This window comes from Bufo bufo, chromosome 3, assembly GCF_905171765.1.
Source record: "Bufo bufo chromosome 3, aBufBuf1.1, whole genome shotgun sequence".
Lineage (NCBI taxonomy): Eukaryota > Metazoa > Chordata > Amphibia > Anura > Bufonidae > Bufo > Bufo bufo.
In genome coordinates, this window is record NC_053391.1 from 440,277,319 (window position 1) to 440,301,320 (window position 24,002).

The 24,002-nt window shown below is 45.3% G+C and overlaps 1 protein-coding gene across 4 annotated transcripts in view; it reads left to right on the forward strand.

The window, feature by feature from the left end:
* Positions 1-24,002, forward strand: part of LOC120995680 (interleukin-1 receptor type 1-like) — an 88,546-nt gene that overhangs the window by 38,975 nt on the left and 25,569 nt on the right. For all 4 annotated transcript variants that reach the window (XM_040425036.1, XM_040425035.1, XM_040425033.1 and 1 more), the window contains 3 exons: positions 1,832-2,000; positions 4,291-4,356; positions 9,389-9,518. In XM_040425036.1, coding sequence (XP_040280970.1) covers positions 1,832-2,000; positions 4,291-4,356; positions 9,389-9,518 — 365 coding nt within the window. The remainder of the gene's footprint in view (positions 1-1,831; positions 2,001-4,290; positions 4,357-9,388; positions 9,519-24,002) is intronic.

Genomic DNA, 24,002 nt, shown 5'->3' on the forward strand with positions numbered 1-24,002 from the left:
GTCTCATCAAGCAGAGTTCTACACGGGCAGTGGGGTGGTCCCAAAGCTGTCATTTGATGGACACCCTAAATAGCGGCATAAGTGCAGAGGCTCTGCTTCCACTTCCAGAGCAGTGACGGATCTTGCGCCACTATCTGGCAGTATAGCTTTGGGGTCAATAAGTGCAGCAATATAGGTGCTGGTTGGGTTAGCATTGGCATTCCATTTTGTTTTTAATTATTTGTTTTAAATGTTGTATCCCCCACCCCAAGGTTATAAGAGACCTTTTGGGGACATGAAAAACACTGGTTTTCATGCAGTTATTTTTTTTTTGCCAAATACACTGAGCACGATGTTACAGTCTGTAGTGAAATATAAAACACACTAGGTACAAAGCTCTTTGGTTTTTGTTAAGGTACTGTAAGTGGCAGTAAGTTAGACTCTGCTACTCTACTAACCTATACTCAGTGTGACAATGTGCTAGAAAGCTGTAAGCTGCAATTTCTCTACACTAAGTAGGGTATTGTTTTTCCATTAAAATGTTTGTCCCATGAAAAATATTCTACATTTTTCAAACCAGCACCGGGATCTGAATAATTTTGTAATTGCATGTAATTTAAAATTTTGCATAGCCACTTAGTTATTATATAGAATATATTATTACAGCACCAACTGCTGTTTGTTATTTTTCCTATTTTTCTGTCTACACCCCAGAGGTGGTCGCCTTCTCAGCTCTATCCTTTAATTGCCACCAGCCATAGCTACTGTTAGATGCTGTGACAGTTACAGGGAGAGAAATGCAACAGAAAGGGCATACCCCTCAAGCTGTGATAGGTAGAAAGCTGTAGCGGAAAGGGCACATCCCTGAGAAAAGACATGCCCTCTGAGTGCCCATCCTGAAATAGATTTAGCAGAGCAAATGAAGCATTGAATATGGGAATCTTTGGATCCATCTGAGACACAGGGCTGGTTTTCTTTTTTCACATTAATAAAGCAACTGTATCTTATTTCAAGTTTTTGAGCATGATCATTACCCATGAAGAAGAAGTAACTGGAAGGGATAACAAGCTTTTCAAATAGAAAGCACAATGGATTTTCATTCTGGAAGGTTTACTGAATATATTTCAGTTACCTGCTTCATTGAATAACGTATAGGAAGTGTTGAGAATTCGATATGTATTCGGAATTACAAATAAGCATCTGGCTATTCATATTCCTTATCATTAAGCAAATGAACAGGTCCTCTGTGAGTATCCTTTACTGACATCAGACCAGAGTCTTAGTTACTCTCCTCTTCCCGATCCTGCATTCCACTCAGTTCCCAGGCATTGCCACATACAATGTGCCAGGGAGTGGAAGGAAGAACAATATGGTTTTTTCATTCTATGCTGTGTTTTGTGTTCTTTTATTCAATTTCTCAAAGATGCTAACTATTTTTCAAATAAGAACATGACGGTCCTAAAGTAATAGGTTCTTTTTAATAAAGGGGGGAAATCTAAATCAGCAAAAATGGACAAGAATAGGACCTGGAGTGAGATTCGTGGAATGGACGAGAGCATGGTCCTATGGTATGGGTCAGGGTGCTATCCAGAGTAAAGAAAAATACAGTTGTATGCATGAGGCCTTCCTAAGTGTATTCAAATTGCACTTTACATGTTTCTAGCATATTGTCAAATTTAGATTATTACTATATTTTAAATTAAAAAAAATGGGTATATTTTATCATTTTACATTTTAGATATCTTTCCTTGCTTCAACTGACATTGATAATGAGAGTACAGTATGCTTTAGGAAAATAAAATCAATGACTTTCTCTTTTTAATTCTGGTGAATAACTTGCTTTTATGTACAGGAATGCCAGCCACTGGATCTGGATAGTAAGCGCTACTTACTTTCAGATACTAAATTGACTATCCAAAATTTGTCCAAGCAAGATATTGGAAATTACACGTGTCAGGTGCCGTTTGTGTACAATGGTGTAACGTATAACATCACCCGTGTCATTGAATACATTATTGAAGGTAACTATGCCTATGAACTGTTATGTATTCATCTTCAAATTAAACATCTATTAACATAACTACCAAAGATAATTGACGTCTGATGTAGGTGCAGTGATCAATTGACAACTAAACCTTCAAATATTGGTACGATGTACAGTGCCTTGTGTCAAATACTAGGATATCTGATATAAGTATGGAAATGATAGAAATAATTTCTGTCTTTGGTTTTGTTTTTCAAATTAGGGTTAGACAGTGTTCTCATGACAGTATATGAGCATGTGCGGCTTATGCACCAGAAACGCTCCCAGTGCATAGCAATAGTTCCCATAACCCAAAGGAGGCTGACAGGGGTGGATTGGAAACTTAAAGTGGCCCTGGAAAAAAACCTTAAACTGGCCTCATGTTGTAGGTGGGTCCAAATTGACAAGACAGGACAACAGAAGTAGGCAGAGCATGCAATACCATAGTGCAGCACAGAATACCACCCAGCAGAACCAAATACCACAGGGCAGCACAAAATACTGCCGCCCCAACTACGTATTTAACTGTATCACAGTTGAGTTTAGAAGGGGCACCTATGGCCGTTGGGCATCAGATCATTATGTACCTGGCCTGCGTCTATCAAGAGGGCTTGAGTGGCCCCCTGGCCATCTGCCCACTGGGAAATTTCCCTGTAGGGTCTGTGGCCAATCCACCCCTGGAGGCTAAAAGAGTGTCTATCTGGACTCCATCAGGGTGGTATGCGCCAGCATACTGTATGGGAAAGTGCAGCAGACTGTAGCTTTCTTATACAGTTGGCCACAGCAAGTATACCAAGATGAGTATACCAATGACGAGGTACTGTACAGCAGCATATATAGGAGATGCATTAGCTTAAATGTCAGCGAATACTCCTATCATATATCTATAGTATATGCCAATATCTTGATGTGAACAGAAACTCAGTGCCAATCCAATTACTAATATATGTATGATTCTGAAAAATAATTATCTGCACTGCAAACAGAACATAGGAAATCATATAACAAGCAGATGATTTGGCCAAAATAGTAATATTTAAGACATTTTACATTTTGTGTAGTGGTACTAAGTAATATAAGCTTTTCCTAATATTCTAAATCAACACCATATTCATATCAAAATCCATATTTATTAGTACATCATTTTAAATTATCACTACATATGATTGACAATACACAACAATTAAAATATTAAAACACAAATGACTGGTGGTCCATGATTGTAGATAGAATAATATATATAAAATGCTAGTGCAAATATATCATGGTCAGTAAATACATTGCTCAATGCAAAGCATCCAACTAGAGAGGTGCTGTGAAATATGATAACTACAGCTAGGTAAGGTACCTAATTGCTGCCCACGCTATATACATCCAATGTGATAAAAGGTAACAGTGAGTGTGAGTCATATCATTGCACAATCGTTTAAATAACAAAAGTAAACAAAGTTTTAAACTGAATACATCAAAGGGGAAATAACGGTTATTAAGATTCACACCACTATGCAGGATAGCACAGCTAACTGCATCAACTCCATATGAAAAAATCCCAGCAGAGACTATAAATAATGGGTAATGTTTGAATAAATCACAACACTAAACGAAAATACTTGACCCACGTATAGTAGGCCATAATAGGCATTGTACTGACCAGGAAAGAGCATTCCACCACAAGCAGGCACCACCAGTCTACTCCCCGATGCGCGTTTCGCGTACTGCTTCCTCAAGGGGTAGTCTTGATAGCTTTATCTAGATAGATAGATATTTCACAGCACCTCTCTAGTTAGATGCTTTGCATTGAGGAATGTATTTACTGACCATAATATATTTGCACTAGCACTTTATATATATATATATATATATATATATATAAAATTCTATCTACAATCATGGTCCACCAGTAATTTGTGTTTTAATATTTTAATTGTTGTGTATTTTCAATCATGTTTAGTGATAATTTAAAATGATGTACTAATAAATATGGATTTTGATATGAATATGGTGTTGATTTAGTCATTTATATGGAGACCCGTATATTTTTTGTAGCGGAGTGATATACGTGTCGGTGGTATATAACTCCTTTTGGAAATAATTTTTTGTTTTTTTTCGACTAATATTCTGACATAACATATATTGAAAAGACAAACTCATCCAACACATGACAGGCAGTATGCTGCCATATGCTTCTAGCTCAGTAATACTTCTTCAGTTGAAACATGGGAAGTTTTCTTTTTTATAGAGAATCCATATGAACATTATTGAACTGGTTTCTATATTTTATTCTTCAGATCAACCAGACGACCCTGAACCTGTTATGATATTCCCAACAAACAACATCATAGAGGTGGAATTAGGTGAGTTATCATCAGTTGTAAACGAAAAATTAATGTATAATAATAATAATAATCTTTATTTATATAGCACTAACATATTCCACAGCACTTTAACAATTAGACATTACAAACCAATCAATAATTCACTCAATAAGAATGAGAGTCCTGCTCAAAATCGTCTACAATCTATCAAGAAATAGGGGAACCCAAAAAGTAAAAGTCTTTGGCCCTGACTTATCATGCCCTCACTCCAGAATTATTTTCTTTAAAAATGTGTGAAATAGAATTTTTGCTACTTTTTGGACTTATTTGTGCAAAATGTTGCGCCTTTTTGTCACTCTAGAGTTATTATTGAGCTTTTTAAAAAGTCCTCAGGATAGGTCATCAATATTAAAATCCCAGTAAACCCCTTTAAGGATGAGACAAATTTATCAAGCAACTTGAGACATTTGATAAATGTAATAAAGTAAGCCAACGCAGACTCAAGCAAAACTGACTTCAAATTTTCCCCCATGATAAATTCTCCCTTGTGTTTTCTACAATTGTCGAGCCATATTTTATTAAAAATTGTATTCAAAACAAGGTATATGTTGCATAAGGCCTCTTGCACACATCTATAATATATCTGTAATTTGGGAGCCATAATAGGGAACTCACAGAGGTGCATGGTTGCAATATACTATATTTCTATATGGCTCTGATTTCATAAAAAGGCACGCAGAGGTGTTTTCTGTCAGAATGCGTATGTATCCGACAGAGAACAATATGGTATGCTGCACTGGATGCAACATGTATGGATGTATTCTTCCATAGACACATTTCTTCTGGGTTAAAACATCTTCCATACAGCAAGCAAAAGAACCAGTAAGATGCTTCAGAATTTACCTTAGCAATGAAGTTATCCAGGAGGACCACTACTGCTGATGATCACAGTTGAAAGTAAACAATTGGAAGTAAACGCTTCTGCTGGTAGCTCGCTGCAGATACATCTTAGGCCTCATGCACACGACCGTTGTGTGCACCCGTGGCCGTTGTGCCGTTTTCCCTTTTTTTTCGCGGACCCATTGACTTTCAATGGGTCCGTGGAAAAATCTGAAAATGCACCGTTTTGCAGCCGCATCCGTGATCCGTGAAAAAAATATGACCTGTCCTATTTTTTTCACGGCCAACGGTTCACGGACCCATTCAAGTCAATGGGTCCGTGAAAGAACACGGATGCACACAAGATTGGCATCCGTGTCCGTGATCCGTGGCCGTAGGTTAGTTTTTATACAGACGGATCCGAAGATCCGTCTGCATAAAAGCTTTTTCAAAGCTGAGTTTTCACTTCGTGAAAACTCAGAACCGACAGTATATTCTAACACAGAAGCGTTCCCATGGTGATGGGGACGCTTCTAGTTAGAATACACTACAAACTGTGTACAAGACTGCCCCCCTCCCCAGTTTGAATATCATTGGTGGCCAGTGCGGCCCCCCCCCCTCTATTGTAATAATAGGTTGGTGGCCAGTGCGGCCCCCCCCTCCCTCTATTGTAATAATTCGTTGGTGGCACAGTGTGCGCCCCCCCCTCCCTCCCTCTATTGTAATAATTCGTTGGTGGCACAGTGTGCGCCCCCCATCAGCCCCCCCTCCCTCTATAGCATTAACAACATTGGTGGCCAGTGTGCGGCCTCCCATCTCCCCCCCCCCCATCATTGGTGGCAGCGGAGTTCCGATCGGAGTCCCAGTTTAATCGCTGGGGCTCCGATCGGTAACCATGGCAACCAGGACGCTACTACAGTCCTGCTTGCCATGGTTACTTAGCAATAGTACAATAGTAGAAGATTCATACTTACCTGCTGCTGCGATGTTCGTGTCCGGCCGGGAGCTCCACCTACTGGTGAGTGACAGGTCTGTGCGGCGCATTGCTAAATGAACCGTCACTTACCAGTAGGAGGAGCTCCCGGCCGGACACGAACATCGCAGCTCCCAGGTAAGTATGAATCTTTTACTATTGTACTATTGCTAGTAACCCGCTGCCACCAATGATCGGGGGGGGGGGGAGATGGGAGGCCGCACACTGGCCACCAATGTTGTTAATGCTATAGAGGAAGGGGGGGCCAATGGGGGGCGCACACTGTGCCACCAACGAATTATTACAATAGAGGGAGGAAGGGGGGGGGGCGCACACTGTGCCACCAACGAATTATTACAATAGAGGGAGGAAGGGGGGGGCGGGGGGCGCACACTGTGCCACCAACGAATTATTACAATAGAGGGAGGAAGGGGGGACGGGGGGGGCACACTGTGCCACCAACGAATTATTACAATGGAAGGGGGGGGGGGGCCGCACTGGCCACCAATGATATTCAAACTGGGGAGGGGGGGGTCTGCCCCCTGCTGCCTGGCAGCCCTGATCTCTTACAGGGGGATATGATAGTACAATTAACCCCTTCAGGTGCGGCACCTGAGGGGTTAATTGTGCTGATCACGGCCCCCTGTAAGAGATCGGATGCTGCTAGGCAGCAGGGGGCAGTCATGTACACAGTTTGTAGTATATTCTAACTAGAAGCGTCCCCATCACCATGGGAACGCCTCTGTGTTAGAATATACTGTCGGAAATGAGGTTTCATGATCTAACTCATATCCGACAGTATATTCTAACATAGAGGCGTTCCCATGGTGATGGGGATGCTTCAAGTTAAAATATACCATCGGATTGGAGAAAACTCAGATCCGATGGTATAAAAGGGACTCCAGACTTTACATTGAAAGTCAATGGGGACGGATCCGTTTGAAATGGCACCATATTGTGTCAACGTCAAACGGATCCGTCCCTATTGACTTGCATTGTAATTCAGGACGGATCCGTTTGGCTCCGCACGGCCAGGCGGACACCAAAACGACTTTTTTTTCATGTCCGTGGATCCTCCAAAAATCAAGGAAGACCCACGGACGAAAAAACGGTCACGGATCACAGGAAAACGGAACCCTGTTTTGCGGACCGCAAAAAAATACGGTCGTGTGCATGAGGCCTTATATGGGATTCTTTCTCCTTCTAACACAAAAATAGGCAACACAGTTTTATTACAGCACATAAGGCAGAATCCCCTAATCCAGTAGGAAAATAGAACTTGCCAGGAAATGGAAAAAGGCCGTCTTCCTTCTCCTAGCCTACTTTGTGGCAGCCAGTCTACAAGCAGTAAAGCGTCCTTGTAATCATAATCATTTACTGCTCCTCCCGTTCAAATGGGAATGTGTGACTAGAAAACAACTATACCTACCCAACAATCCCCTTATGTGCAAGCTGAACTCCCACCTTGCCAAGTTGCTGGCAGTGCAGTTGTTGCCGTACCATTTAGTGGATTCCACTGCCTTTAGGGAACTGTTTGTGTGCACTAAGTCTCACATAGGCCACTCCTCACAATTGTCACTGTGCAGAAATGTGCACATCCCCGTCAACACCTGAAGCAGTTGTTACAGGCAGGGACAGTGCATATCTTTCACAGCCCACTGGGTCAATGTTTTGTGTGGCTATGACAAAGTAACTACAGCAATGAGGGCAGGTGATATGGACGCTTCCACGTTTATGTCAGTCTGGTTTCCACACAAGGCGCTGATACACCTCCAATACATTCTCCTCAATGGACAGCCTCTCATCCCCAATAGAAAAATGGCAGATCATTGCGTCCACTCCTCCTTTCATATGTGTAAACTGAAGCTTTGCCATGCTGTCTTAGAACTGATGAGCCTGTGTGAGAGAAACCACACAGCGGATCAGTTGCTAATCTGCATCAAGCAGCAAATTTCCTGCTGGATGTCTCCCTGCCAACTAAATCTGGAAATGGTGGTCAGCACTGCATTTGGGGAAAATACATGCTCCCTGCGTGATGCACTTGATAAATTTATTGGTGCAATGCTTCTTGAAAAAGTATTGTGCCTTACAGAAGGTGCTGGCTCAAGAGGCAAAAAGGGGTGGAACAAGAAGTGGTGCAAAGGCAAACCATTTTGTTGCGTAGTCCAGAAGGGTGTTCTTATCCACATAAGAACGGATGAAAAATAGTGATGAGTGGAAGGGGTCATATTCGAATTCGCGATATTTTGCAAATATTTTGTAGAATATTCGCCGAATATTCGTGAATTCGAATATTTGTTATATTCTACAATTTTTTTACTTTAAAAATCGACAAGGTAATGAACGCGTAATTTTCGTAATGCAAATTTTTACCGCAAATTTTTCAATTGCCGAGCAAAAACATGATTCCACCCTGCTTCTTGCTTGTGGGCCAATGAGTCATAGCACTATATCGAATATATTTGTTTTTCGAATATTCGTAATATTCTAAAACAAGAATATATAGCAATATAGCGAATATTCGGAAAAAAAAACGAATATAGACAAATTTAGCTAATATAGTGCTATAATCTTTTTTTTCAATAGTAGAATTTTTTTTCCAATCTGAACTTCAGAGAAACTATTAGACAAAGAAGAATATAGCACTATATTAGATAAATTGATATATATTGATTTTTAGAATATTCATAATTTTTCCCATTTAAAGTTATGATTCCTCCCTGCTTCTTGCTTGTGGGCCAATGAGTCATTGGCCCACAAGCAAGAAGCAGGGAGGAATCATATTTTTACTCGGCAATTGAAAAATTTGCATTGCGAAAATTCGCAATAAAGAATCTCGAATATTCGAAAATACGAATATATATCACTATATTCTAAATATTAGCGAATTTTCGAAGTACCTATATTCACGATAAAAATTTGCAATTCGAATATTCGTGATCAACACTAATGAAAAACGCAGACACTCACCTGGACCAGCATCTGGCTCCAGCAGCTGATATTGTTTGTCAGCCAACAATAAATATGTTTATTTCAAGTAATAAACGACAGCCAGATAATGTCTATATTAACCAAAACTGTCTAAAAAAGTGTCACAGCTCCTCACTGTCCATAAGACTTAAATGTCCCTGACTATGCCTAGCTGCTGCATGTCTATACCTTGCTGGATTTTAAGTGTGTCAACTACTTGTAATGGTCTAACATTTACGATTTTTACAGGCGCTTCTATCACACGTATGTGTGAAGTGTTATATGATACAGCCATTGATCTGTTCTGGACTTACAATGGCACTTCTATAAAATATTATACTGATTCTGAAGATGGCAGAGTTATAATGGGAGATAAAGGGTAAGTAATTACTTTATTTAAAATATGTTTTCTACGATGACTATGTAAAAACCTATTAAAAAATGCTTACACTTGTACTGAACTGTAATGTCAAAGTGAACTTGTTTTGAGACTTAGGCACCTTTAACAGAAAAGGTTAACACTTAGGCCTCTTTCAGATGGGTGTTGCGGGAAAATGTGCGGGTGCGTTGCGGGAACACGCACAATTTTTCCGCGCGAGTGCAACACATTGTAATGCGTTTTGCACTCGCGTGAGAAAAATCGCGCATGTTTGGGACCCAAACCTGAACTTCTTCACAGAAGTTCGGGCTTGGGATCGGGGTTGTGTAGATTGTATTATTTTCCCTTATAACATGGTTATAAGGGAAAATAATAGCATTCTGAATACAGAATACATAGTAAAATAGCGCTGGACCTGTGGTGACGTCACTCCGGTCATCACATGATCCATCACATGATCCATCACATGACCCATCACATGACCCATCACCATGGTAAAAGATCATGTTATGGATCATGTGATGACCGGAGTGACATCATCACAGGTCCTGTTGCTGCAATGAATGCTCACCACAGGTCCTGTTAAGCAAAGAAGGAGACAGACGAGATGTCGGAAGCGCGAGCAAGTGGATTAAGGTGAGTTAAATTATTTTTTTATTTTTTTTAACCCCCCCAGCGCTATTTTACTATGCATTCTGTATTCAGAATGCTATTATTTTCCCTTATAACCATGTTATAAAGGAAAATAATAATGATCGGGTCTCCATCCCGATCGTCTCCTAGCAACCGTGCGTGAAAATCGCACCGCATCTGCACTTGCTTGCGGATGCTTGCGATTTTCACGCAACCCCATTTACTTCTATGGGGCCTGCGTTGCGTGAAAAACGCAGAATATAGAGCATGCTGCGATTTTCACGCAACGCACAAGTGATGAGTGAAAATCACCGCTCATGTGAACAGCCCCATAGAAATGAATGGGTCGTTATTCAGTGCGGGTGCAATGCGTTCAACTCACGCATCGCATCTGTAACGGATCCGCTTCCGTTAATGGACGCTTCCTAGCTTGCGCCGAGGACCACAAGCACCGCACTGGACACCACAACCACCGCAGACTCCACAACCGCCGTAGCTTAACTGGAGCCGCGCCGTCTTCCTTCCACCCTGAATGAACCTCCAGCATTCAGAACCGTGTGGGAAAGATCTCTCCTCCAGGGAATATGCAGAGCATAGCAATCCCCAGCGTGATACAGCTATTCCCTACAATAACGAGACAAGGCTGCGTTTTGAAGGGTTAGAAAAACATGAACTGAACTGAACTCAACTGTTTATTGAGGGCTACCCGCCCGTATTTATGCAGGTCCCCACAATGCATCATGGTTTCCTCCTCTCTGCCCTGGAGACACCCGAAGAGCAATTCAATTATCTCTCAGGACAAAGGGAAATCACCAATACACATGTGGGAACAACAGGGCAGGAATTACCACCCAAATACACAAAATCCTCCCTTCTGTCTGTGATATAATTATGGATTAACATTAGGGATGAGCGAACCCCCGTAAAAGTCCGGGTTCGATGTTCGGCGCTTTCTTGGCGCTTTTTGAAAGGCTGCAAAGCAGCCAATCAACAAGCGTCATACTACTTGCCCCAAGAGGCCATCACAGCCATGCCTACTATTGGCATGGCTGTGATTGGCCAGTGCAGCATGTGACCCAGCCTCTATATAAGCTTGGCTCACGTAGCGCTGCACGTCACTCTGCTGATTCAAGCATAGGGAGAGGTTGCTGCTGCAACGTTAGGGCGAGATTAGGCAGATTAACTCCTCCAAAAGACTTCATTCAGTGATCGATCTACAGCTGTGGATCATTGAACTGCTGCTATTCAATTGCTCAGTGTTTTTAGGGTGCCCAGAGCGTTTTTCAGTCACTTTTTTCTGGGGTGATCGGCGGCCATTTTGCGGCTTGCTTGTGCGCCAGCACAAGCTGCCACCAAGTACATTTAACCATCAATAGTGTGGTTATTTTTTGCTATATCCTACATCAGGGTCAAGCTTTCATCAAGTGCATTTAACCATCAATAGTGTGGTTATTTTTTGGCCATATACTACATCAGGGGCAAGCTGACCTTGTCACCCAAGTGCATTTAACCATCAATAGTGTTGTTATTTTTTGCTATATCCTACATCAGGGTCAAGCTTTCATCAAGTGCATTTAACCATCAATAGTGTGGTTATTTTTTGGCCATATACTACATCAGGGGCAAGTTGAGCCTGTCACAAAGTGCATTTAACCATCAATAGTGTGGTTATTTTTTGGCCATATACTACATCAGGGGCAAGTTGAGCCTGTCACCTAGCTCCTAAAAAATAGGCCTCACATTTATATTAATCCAAATCTGTCATTACTGCTTTAGCTGGTCAAGTTATTTTTAGTGACCGTCAAAGCACAGTTTTTGTTCTGGGTTGAAAAACAATTCCCAAATTTGCAATTCTCAAAATTAGTGGTTTCTGCTGTATCAGGCCTACTTTAAATCTATCCCTAAAAGGGTATATTAGATTCAAGGTGCTGATAGGGTAATTCTCAAGAACTTCACACACACGCTACAGTGCAGATCCAAGTCTAATTCTGTGATTAAACGTATACCTGTCACCCAGCGCCTAAAAAATAGGCCTCACATTTATATTCATCCCAATCTGTACTGTTTTAGCTGGTCAAGTTATTTTTAGTGACCGTCAAAGCACAGTTTTTGTTCTGGGTTGAAAAAAAATTCCCAAATTTGCAATTCTCAAAATTAGTGGTTTCTGCTGTATCAGGCCAACTTTAAATCTATCCCTAAAAGGGTATATTAGATTCAAGGTGCTGATAGGGTAATTCTCAAGAACTTCACACACACGCTACAGTGCAGATCCAAGTCTAATTCTGTGATTAAACGTATACCTGTCACCCAGCGCCTAAAAAATAGGCTTCACATTTATATTCATCCAAATCTGTACTGTTTTAGCTGGTCAAGTTATTTTTAGTGACCGTCAAAGCACAGTTTTTGTTCTGGGTTGAAAAATAATTCCCAAATTTGCAATTCTCAAAATTAGTGGTTTCTGCTGTATCAGGCCTACTTTAAATCTATCCCTAAAAGGGTATATTAGATTCAAGGTGCTGATAGGGTAATTCTCAAGAACTTCACACACATGCTACAGTGCAGATCCAAGTCTAATTCTGTCCGTAAACGTATACCTGTCACCCAGCGCCTAAATAATAGGCCTCAAATTTATATTCAGCTAAATCTGTCATTACTGGTGTGCGTTTATTAGTGTAATACGGTACCTAAATAGATAGCCAGATAGACTTAGTGTTAGGTGTCTGTAAAAAAAGGCCTGAATTTTAATTCAATACATTGGCCCGAATAATATTTTTCTTATTGTGGTGAACGGTAACAATGAGGAAAACATCTAGTAAGGGACGCGGACGCGGACATGGTCGTGGTGGTGTTAGTGGACCCTCTGGTGCTGGAAGAGGACGTGGCCGTTCTGCCACAGCCACACGTCCTAGTGTACCAACTACCTCAGGTCTCAGTAGCCGCCAGAATTTACAGGGATATTTGGTGGGGCCCAATGCCGTTCTAAAGATGGTAAGGCCTGAGCAGATACAGGCATTAGTCAATTAGGTGGCCGACAGTGGATCCAGCACGTTCACATTATCTCCCACCCAGTCTTCTGCAGAAAGCGCACAGATGGCGCATGAAAACCAAGCCCATCAGTCTGTCACATCACCCCCATGCATATCAGGGAAACTGTCTGAGCCTCAAGTTATGCAGCAGTCTCTTATGCTGTTTGAAGACTCTGCTGGCAGGGTTTCCCAAGGGCATCCACCTAGCCCTTCCCCAGGGGTGGAAGAGATAGAATGCACTAACGCACAACCACTTATGTTTTCTGATGATGAGGACATGGGAATACCACCTCAGCTCGTCTCTGATGATGACGAAACACAGGTGCCAACTGCTGCGTCTTTCTGCAGTGTGCAGACTGAACAGGAGGTCAGGGATCAAGACTGGGTGGAAGACGATTCAGGGGACGATGAGACCCTAGACCCCACATGGAATGAAGGTCGTGCCACTGACTTTCACAGTTCGGAGAAAGAGGCAGTGGTGAGACCGAGCCAACAGCGTAGCAAAAGACAAAGAGGGAGCAGTGGGCAAAAGCAGAACACCCGCCGCCAAGAGACTCCGCCTGCTACTGACCGCTGCCATCTGGGACCGAGCACCCCAAAGGCAGCTTCAAGGAGTTCCCTGGCATGGCACTTCTTCAAACAATGTGCTGACGACAAGACCCGAGTGGTTTGCACGCTGTGCCACCAGAGCCTGAAGCGAGGCATTAACGTTCTGAACCTTAGCACAACCTGCATGACCAGGCACCTGCATGCAAAGCATGAACTGCAGTGGAGTAAACACCTTAAAAACAAGGAAGTCACTCAGGCTCCCCCTGCTACCTCTTCTGCTGCTGCCGCCTCGGCCTCTTCTGCTGCTGCCGCCGCCTCGGCCTCTTCCTCCGCCTCTGGAAGAACGTTGGCACCTGCCGCCCAGCAAACATGAGATGTACCACCAACATCACCACCTGCGTCACCAAGCATCTCAACCATGTCACACGGCAGCGTTCAGCTCTCCATCTCACAAACATTTGAGAGAAAGAGTAAATTCCCACCTAGCCACCCTCGATCCCTGGCCCTGAATGCCAGCATTTCTAAACTACTGGCCTATGAAATGCTGTCATTTAGGCTGGTGGACACAGACAGCTTCAAACAGCTCATGTCGCTTGCTGTCCCACAGTATGTTGTTCCCAGCCACCACTACTTCTCCAAGAGAGCCGTGCCTTCCCTGCACAACCAAGTATCCGATAAAATCAAGTGTGCACTGCGCAACGCCATCTGTGGCAAGGTCCACCTAACCACAGATACGTGGACCAGTAAGCATGGCCAGGGACGCTTTATCTCCCTAACTGCACACTGGGTAAATGTAGTGGCGGCTGGGCCCCAGGCGGAGAGCTATTTGGCGCACGTCCTTCCGCCGCCAAGGATCGCAGGGCAACATTCTTTGCCTTCTGTCTCCTCCTCCTCCTACTCAGCTTCCTCCTCCTCTTCTTCCACCTGCTCATCCAGTCAGCCACACACCTTCACCACCAACTTCAGCACAGCCCGGGGTAAACGTCAGCAGGCCGTTCTGAAACTCATATGTTTGGGGGACAGGCCCCACACCGCACAGGAGTTGTGGGGGGTATAGAACAACAGACCGACGAGTGGTTGCTGCCGGTGAGCCTCAAGCCCGGCCTGGTGGTGTGCGATAATGGGCTAAATCTCGTTGCAGCTCTGGGACTAGCCGGTTTGACGCACATCCCCTGCCTGGCGCATGTGCTGAATTTGGTGGTGCAGAAGTTCATTCACAACTACCCCGACATGTCAGAGCTGCTGCATAAAGTGCGGGCCGTCTGTTCGCGCTTCCGGCGTTCACATCCTGCCGCTGCTCGCCTGTCTGCGCTACAGCGTAACTTCGGCCTTCGCGCTCACCGCCTCATATGCGACGTGCCCACCAGGTGGAACTCCACCTTGCACATGCTGGACAGACTGTGTGAGCAGCAGCAGGCCATAGTGGAGTTTCAGCTGCACCACGCACGGGTCAGTCGCACTGCGGAACAGCACCACTCCACACCAATGACTGGGCCTCCATGCGAGACCTGTGTGCCCTGTTGCGCTGTTTCGAGTACTCCACCAACATGGCCAGTGGCGATGACACCGTTATCAGCGTTACAATACCACTCTCCTTGAGAAAACACTTAGGGCGATGATGGAAAAGAAGGTGGCCCAGGAGGAGGAGGAGGAAGAGGGGTCATTTTTAGCACTTTCAGGCCAGTCTCTTCGAAGTGACTCAGAGGGAGGTTTTTTGCAACACCAGAGGCCAGGTACAAATGTGGCCAGACAGGGCCCACTACTGGAGGACGAGGAGGACGAGGATGAGGAGGAGGTGGAGGAGGATGAGGATGAAGCAGGTTCACAGCGGGCTGGCACCCAACGCAGCTCGGGCCCATCACTGGTGCGTGGCTGGGGGGAAACGCAGGACGATGACGATACGCCTCCCACAGAGGACAGCTTGTCCTTACCTCTGGGCAGCCTGGCACACATGAGCGACTACATGCTGCAGTGCCTGCGCAACGACAGCAGAGTTGCCCACATTTTAACGTGTGCGGACTACTGGGTTGCCACCCTGCTGGATCCACGGTACAAAGACAATGTGCCCACCTTACTTCATGCACTGGAGCGTGATAGTAAGATGCGCGAGTACAAGCGCACGTTGGTAGACGCGCTACTGAGAGCATTCCCAAATGTCACAGGGGAACCAGTGGAAGCCCAAGGCAAAGGCAGAGGAGGAGCAAGAGGTCGCCAACACAGCTGTGTCAAGGCCAGCTCCTCTGAGGGCAGGGTTAGCATGGCAGAGATGTGGAAAAGTTTTGTCACCACGCCACAGCTAACTGCACCACCACCTGATACGGAACGTGTTAGCAGGAGGCAACATTTCAATAACATGGTGGAACAGTACCTGTGCACACCCCTCCACGTACTGACTGATGGTTCGGCCCCATTCAACTTCTTTGTCTCCAAATTGTCCACGTGGCCAGAGCTAGCCTTTTATGCCTTGGAGGTGCTGGCCTGCCCGGCGGCCAGCGTTTTGTCTGAACGTGTATTCAGCACGGCAGGGGGCGTCATTACAGACAAACGCAGCCGCCTGTCTACAGCCAATGTGGACAAGCTGACGTTCATAAAAATGAACCAGGCATGGATCCCACAGGACCTGTCCTTCCCTTGTGCAGATTAGACATTAACTACCTCCCCTTAACAATATATTATTGTACTCCAGGGCACTTCCTCATTCAATCCTATTTTTATTTTCATTTTACCATTATATTGCGGGGCAACCCAAAGTTGAATGAACCTCTCCTCTGTCTGGGTGCCGGGGCCTAAAAATATCTGACAGTGGCCTGTTCCAGTGGTGGGTGACATGAAGCCTGATTCTCTGCTATGACATGAAGACTGATTCTCTGCTGACATGAAGCCTGAATCTCTGTTATGGGACCTCTCTCCTCTGCCTGGGTGCCTGGGCCTAAATATGTGACAGTGGCCTGTTCCAGTGGTGGGTGAGGTGAAGCCTGATTCTCTGCTATGACATGAAGACTGATTCTCTGCTGACATGAAGCCTGAATCTCTGTTATGGGACCTCTCTCCTCTGCCTGGGTGCCTGGGCCTAAATATGTGACAGTGGCCTGTTCCAGTGGTGGGTGACGTGAAGCCTGATTCTCTGCTATGACATGAAGACTGATTCTCTGCTGACATGAAGCCTGAATCTCTGTTATGGGACCTCTCTCCTCTGCCTGGGTGCCGGGGCCTAAAAATATCTGACAGTGGCCTGTTCCAGTGGTGGGTGACGTGAAGCCTGATTCTCTGCTATGACATGAAGACTGATTCTCTGCTGACATGAAGCCTGAATCTCTGTTATGGGACCTCTCTCCTCTGCCTGGGTGCCGGGGCCTAAAAATATCTGACAGTGGCCTGTTCCAGTGGTGGGTGACGTGAAGCCTGATTCTCTGCTATGACATGAAGACTGATTCTCTGCTGACATGAAGTCTGAATCTCTGTTATGGGACCTCTCTCCTCTGCCTGGGTGCCGGGGCCTAAAAATATCTGACAGTGGCCTGTTCCAGTGGTGGGTGACGTGAAGCCTGATTCTCTGCTATGACATGAAGACTGATTCTCTGCTGACATGAAGTCTGAATCTCTGTTATGGGACCTCTCTCCTCTGCCTGGGTGCCGGGGCCTAAAAATATCTGACAGTGGCCTGTTCCAGTGGTGGGTGACGTGAAGCCTGATTCTCTGCTATGACATGAAGACTGATTCTCTGCTGACATAAAGCCAGATTCTCTGTTACGGGACCTCTCTCCTCTGCCTGGGTGCCTGGGCCTAAATATCTGACAATGGACTGTTCCAGTGTTGGGTGACGTAAAGCCTGATTCTCTGCTATGACATGCAGACTAATTCTCTGCTGACATGAAGCCAGATTCTCTGTTACGGGACCTCTCTCCTCTGCCTGGGTGCCTGGGCCTAAATATCTGACAATGGACTGTTCCAGTGTTGGGTGACGTAAAGCATGATTCTCTGCTATGACATGCAGACTGATTCTCTGCTGACATGAAGCCAGATTCTCTGTTACGGGACCTCTCTCCTCTGCCTGGGTGCCTGGGCCTAAATATCTGACAATGGACTGTTCCAGTGTTGGGTGACGTAAAGCATGATTCTCTGCTAGGACATGCAGACTGATTCTCTGCTGACATTGAGCCAAATTCTCTGTTACGGGACCTCTCTCCTCTGCCTGGGTGCCTGGGCCTAAATATCTGACAATGGACTGTTCCAGTGTTGGGTGACGTAAAGCATGATTCTCTGCTAGGACATGCAGACTGATTCTCTGCTGACATGAAGCCAGATTCTCTGTTACGGGACCTCTCTCCTCTGCCTGGGTGCCTGGGCCTAAATATCTGACAATGGACTGTTCCAGTGGTGGGTGACGTAAAGCATGATTCTCTGCTATGACATGAAGCCTGATTCTCTGCTGACATGAAGCCAAATTCTCTGTTACGGGACCTCTCTCCTCTGCCTGGGTGCCTGGGCCTAAATATCTGACAATGGACTGTTCCAGTGTTGGGTGACGTAAAGCATGATTCTCTGCTAGGACATGCAGACTGATTCTCTGCTGACATGAAGCCAGATTCTCTGTTACGGGACCTCTCTCCTCTACCTGGGTGCTGGGGCCTAAATATATGACAATGGACTGTTACAGTGGTGGGTGACGTGAAGCCAGATTCTCTGCTATGGGACCTCTGTCCAATTGATATTGGTTAATTTTTATTTATTTTATTTTTATTTTTATTCATTTCCCTATCCACATTTGTTTGCAGGGGATTTACCTACATGTTACTGCATTTTGCAGCCCTCTAGCTCTTTCCTGGGCTGTTTTACAGCCTTTTTAGTGCCGAAAAGTTCGGGTCCCCATTGACTTCAATGAGGTTCGGGTTCGGGACGAAGTTCGGGTCGGGTTCGGATCCCGAACCCGAACATTTCCGGGAAGTTCGGCCGAACTTCTCGAACCCGAACATCCAGGTGTTCGCTCAACTCTAATTAACATAACTATCACAGACAGTAAAAATACAGTTTTTAAACATACACTGTAACTTTAAAACCATACATTCCATCTCCATAAAAATTACATATTTAAACTCAGCATACATCAAACAGAAACACTTCCAAAAATCACACAAATCCCTCCAGCGGATCAAAAGTTAAGTGGAAGTCCTTTATGACCGACCGCAAGCACAATTTCCTGCCCAAAACAGTTCCATAGATTCTTTAGTATACACCGCTGACCGCGTTCGGTCCTATTAACAGTCCAGACATGCGGCATAGTTCTGTTACACTGTTCTTGAAGGGTAATATGTCCCGTGGCCATAGTCGTAGGGCAGGAGGCTAGCCATAAGTTTTCTACAATGCCCAGTGGCAAATGGCAGTTTGTCACAGCATCCGCGCGGAATACTCGCCCGTGTGAAAGAGGCCTTAGTGGGCACTAGTAGGGTAATCAGGGTCTTTTCAATACTCAAAAAAAGTTTACTAAAGAATCAATACTGAATATTGCAATTTGCAATATAAGAAGAGTTAACTGCCTGAGAGAAAATCGCTTATAATCCCTTTATTAGTAGTTATTAAAAATCCATTTAATGACTATTCAGGCAAGGAGTTCGGTCAACCAGGACCAGGTCAGGAAAAAATATAATTAATGACCTTGATACCTATTGGTTGCCACCCCAAACAGCACAAGCCTATAAAGCTGAGTCCTGATAGTGGATAAGGACTCAGCTGATAATTGATGTGCAAACTATTGCAAAAGACCTGGGGGTAGTATGCAATTAGTGTACTGTAGTCTAAATTGCTGAGCGGTTATATATTTAAATGCCACTCTTCGCAATACTAGTCCAAACACCAATGCCCAATTGACATTTGCCTAAAATGCTCCGGCATAGGCTAATACAAATGCTGGATGGATAAACAGAGTTGCCAGGGTATGCAATTGTAGACCAAATGGCAAGGTACTACTAGCATACAATTGAGGACTAATAGCAGCATGATGGATCAGCTGCTGCCTACAGTCCTGGATCCTGGACCCAGACCCTTGGCAGTTTGTCACACATCTCCCCTTTGGGGGGAAGACTAACCTGGCACCTGACCTTCTGTCGGTCAGTGCCTCCGTTAGTCGATCCACCAACCCACAGTAACCAAATGCCCGAGTAGCCCACCCACAAGAAACAGGTACAAGGGTGACCCACCCACAAGAAACAGTTACTGCACCTGGGTATTTTGCTGTGGTGATGGGGCAACATGCTGTGGGGACTTGAGGGAGGGCAGAGGCCGACTGCACTCTGCCCAGCTGCCAGCTCTTCTGCTGGGGTGCTGAGACCATAGTCCGGCTCAGTAGCCAGAGGAACATGGGAGTCAGTAGGGGTTAACATCGACTCTGTTAACCCTGAGGCCACGTTAGGAGTTAACTGGGGAGGGGAATTTGTACTTACCCCCTCCTCCTGTTGTCCTGGTGAGGGTAGTGGGGGATCTGGACAGGCTGTCCAGCATCCCGGTAGGTCAGGCGCAGAGACCACGGTCCCATCTGCGCCGTCTGGGCGATTGGTGTCTCCCCTTTAGGGTAAGCTGCCGCTGGGGAGAGAGGGTGCTGCGCTCCTCTCCCTGAAACACAGGCTGCCGCTGGGCAGGTAGGACGACACCTTCGGCCCCCTGGGGTACACACTGCCGCTGGGGAGGAAGGAGGGCACCTTCAGCTCCCTGTAACACCCACTGCCGCTGGGGAGGAAGGACGACACCTTCAGCTCCCTGGGGTTCACACTGCCGCTGGGGGGGAAGGACGACACCTTCGGCCCCCTGGGGTACACACTGCCGCTGGGGGGGAAGGACGACACCTTCAGCTCCCTGGGGTTCACACTGCCGCTGGGGGGGAAGGACGACACCTTCGGCCCCCTGGGGTACACACTGCCGTTGGGGGGGAAGGATGACACCTTCAGCTCCCTGGGGTTCACACTGCCGCTGGGGGGGAAGGACGACACCTTCGGCCCCCTGGGGTACACACTGCCGCTGGGGAGGAAGGAGGGCACCTTCAGCTCCCTGTAACACACCCTGCCGCTGGGGAGGTAGGACGACACCTTCAGCTCCTTGGGGTTCACACTGTCGCTGGGGGGAAGGACGACACCTTCGGCCCCCTGGGGTACACACTGCCGCTGGGGGGGAAGGACGACACCTTCGGCTCCCTGTGGTACACACTGCCGCTGGGGGGGAAGGACACCACCTTCGGCCCCCTGGGGTACACACTGCCGCTGGGGGGGAAGGACGACACCTTCGGCCCCCTGTAACTCACGTTTTTGCTGTGGCGCAGGGACGGAATACTTCGCTATCTCTGCCCGATATTCTGCTTCCTGCTGCAGATACTCCGCCAGTTCTCTCCTCACTTTCGGTACAAGTTCCTCTGTTAGGTGGGGCCCATAGATAGCCAACCGCCTCTTCAGCATAGCGTCAAACCGTACGTGAGTATACCAATATTCCAGCTCTGCTTGGTGTTCCCAGGATGCTGCTCCTTGCACTAGGGAAGCCATCCCACTGCTTGCCACCAATGTAACGGATCCGCTTCCGTTAATGGACGCTTCCTAGCTTGCGCCGAGGACCACAAGCACCGCACTGGACACCACAACCACCGCAGACTCCACAACCGCCGTAGCTTAACTGGAGCCGCGCCGTCTTCCTTCCACCCTGAATGAACCTCCAGCATTCAGGACCGTGTGGGAAAGATCTCTCCTCCACGGAATATGCAGAGCATAGCAATCCCCAGCGTGATACAGCAATTCCCTCCAATAACGAGACAAGGCTGCGTTTTGAAGGGTTAGAAAAACATGAACTGAACTGAACTCAACTGTTTATTGAGGGCTACCCGCACGTATTTATGCAGGTCCCCACAATGCATCATGGTTTCCTCCTCTTTGCCCTGGAGACACCCGAAGAGCAATTCAATTATCTCTCAGGACAAAGGGAAATCACCAATACACATGTGGGAACAACAGGGCAGGAATTACCACCCAAATACACAAAATCCTCCCTTCTGTCTGTGATATAATTATGGATTAACATAACTATCACAGACAGTAAAAATACAGTTTTTAAACATACACTGTAACTTTAAAACCATACATTCCATCTCCATAAAAATTACATATTTAAACTCAGCATACATCAAACAGAAACACTTCCAAAAATCACACAAATCCCTCCAGCGGATCAAAAGTTAAGTGGAAGTCCTTTATGACCGACCGCAAGCACAATTTCCTGCCCAAAACAGTTCCATAGATTCTTTAGTATACACCGCTGACCGCGTTCGGTCCTATTAACAGTCCAGACATGCGGCATAGTTCTGTTACACTGTTCTTGAAGGGTAATATGTCCCGGGGCCATAGTTGTAGGGCAGGAGGCTAGCCATAAGTTTTCTACAATGCCCAGTGGCAAATGGCAGTTTGTCACAGCATCCGCGCGGAATACTCGCCCGTGTGAAAGAGGCCTTAGTGGGCACTAGTAGGGTAATCAGGGTCTTTTCAATACTCAAAAAAAGTTTACTAAAGAATCAATACTGAATATTGCAATTTGTAATATAAGAAGAGTTAACTGCCTGAGAGAAAATCGCTTATAATCCCTTTATTAGTAGTTATTAAAAATCCATTTAATGACTATTCAGGCAAGGAGTTGGGTCAACCAGGACCAGGTCAGGAAAAAATATAATTAATGACCTTGATACCTATTGGTTGCCACCCCAAACAGCACAAGCCTATAAAGCTGAGTCCTGATAGTGGATAAGGACTCAGCTGATAATTGATGTGCAAACTATTGCAAAAGACCTGGGGGTAGTATGCAATTAGTGTACTGTAGTCTAAATTGCTGAGCGGTTATATATTTAAATGCCACTCTTCGCAATACTAGTCCAAACACCAATGCCCAATTGACATTTGCCTAAAATGCTCAGGCATAGGCTAATACAAATGCTGGATGGATAAACAGAGTTGCCAGGGTATGCAATTGTAGACCAAATGGCAAGGTACTACTAGCATACAATTGAGGACTAATATCAGCAGTATGATGGATCAGCTGCTGCCTACAGTCCTGGACCCTGGACCCTGGACCCAGACCCTTGGGATCAGGGCTTAATATTCTTTTGACAAGCCCAGCCCTAAATATAGGTGTCCGTATGTCAAGCTATGCTCGCTATTAGGCTAATAAAATGTATTAACAAGAGACCCGTATAGGCCCACCGCTCAACGCGTTTTAATAACCAGGATGAACCCGGTATTTCATCAGGAGTTACTGGACAAGGTCTGAACTAATGGTAGCTGTACGCCACTAATACCGTGTGTCCATTTAATGAGCCAGGCTTGACGGCCGCGCTATGGCTCCCATAGTACTGGTTAGACTCTATAGCTGCACGCACGATATCAGCGGAGCCATTGGCTTGTGACCTGGAGGGATGTATTGTGGCAGTGTCTGACAAAAAGCAATTGCAGGCGCAAGCCAGTAATCTAGCTATACTAAGGATACTTTAGGGAGAGAATATGGAAACATAATTTGGTAGATTTTAGGAAATTAGATATCAAGGAGAGCTTTGAATGAGTGAGTGGTTGGACACCCAGTTGTATGTTTAATACAGCTGCTAGTTCTCTATTACAAAGCCCTGCAGGAAAAAGAGGCTCATTCTTTTCTGGATATGAACAGGCTTTCTTTAAAAAAAAAAAAAAACTTTTAAGCTTCTATAGTTCATAAGTAGGGTTGAGCGAACTTTAGGATTTTCGGGTTTGGTGTTCTGCGAGTTAATGGCGCTTTTGGAAAGGCTGCAGCCAATTAACAAGCGTTTAACTCGTGTGCCCTTAGAAGCCATCACAGCCATGCCTACTAATGGCATGGATGTGATTGGCCAGTGCAGCATGTGACCCAGCCTCTATATAAGCTGGAGTCACGTAGCGCTGCACATCACTCTGCTCATATTAGTGTAGTGATAGGATGCTGTTGCTGTGAGGGAGAGAATAGGAAAGAATCTTTTATCAGAAGTGCTTGTTAACTCAGCGATCTACAACTATTTTGTTTTGTGGGTACAGTGCACCATTTTTTTTACCGCTGTTATATTCTGGTATTAAAAAAACACCAATTTCTGGCAAGACCCTACATCTGGGGCCTTTGCTGCATTTGTCACAGTGAAATACAAGCTTGAAATACTGCAATAATATTCTGGGTTTAAAAAAACACCAATTTTTGGCAATACCCTACATCTGGGGCCTTTGCTGTATTTGTCACAGTGAAATACAAGCTTGAAATA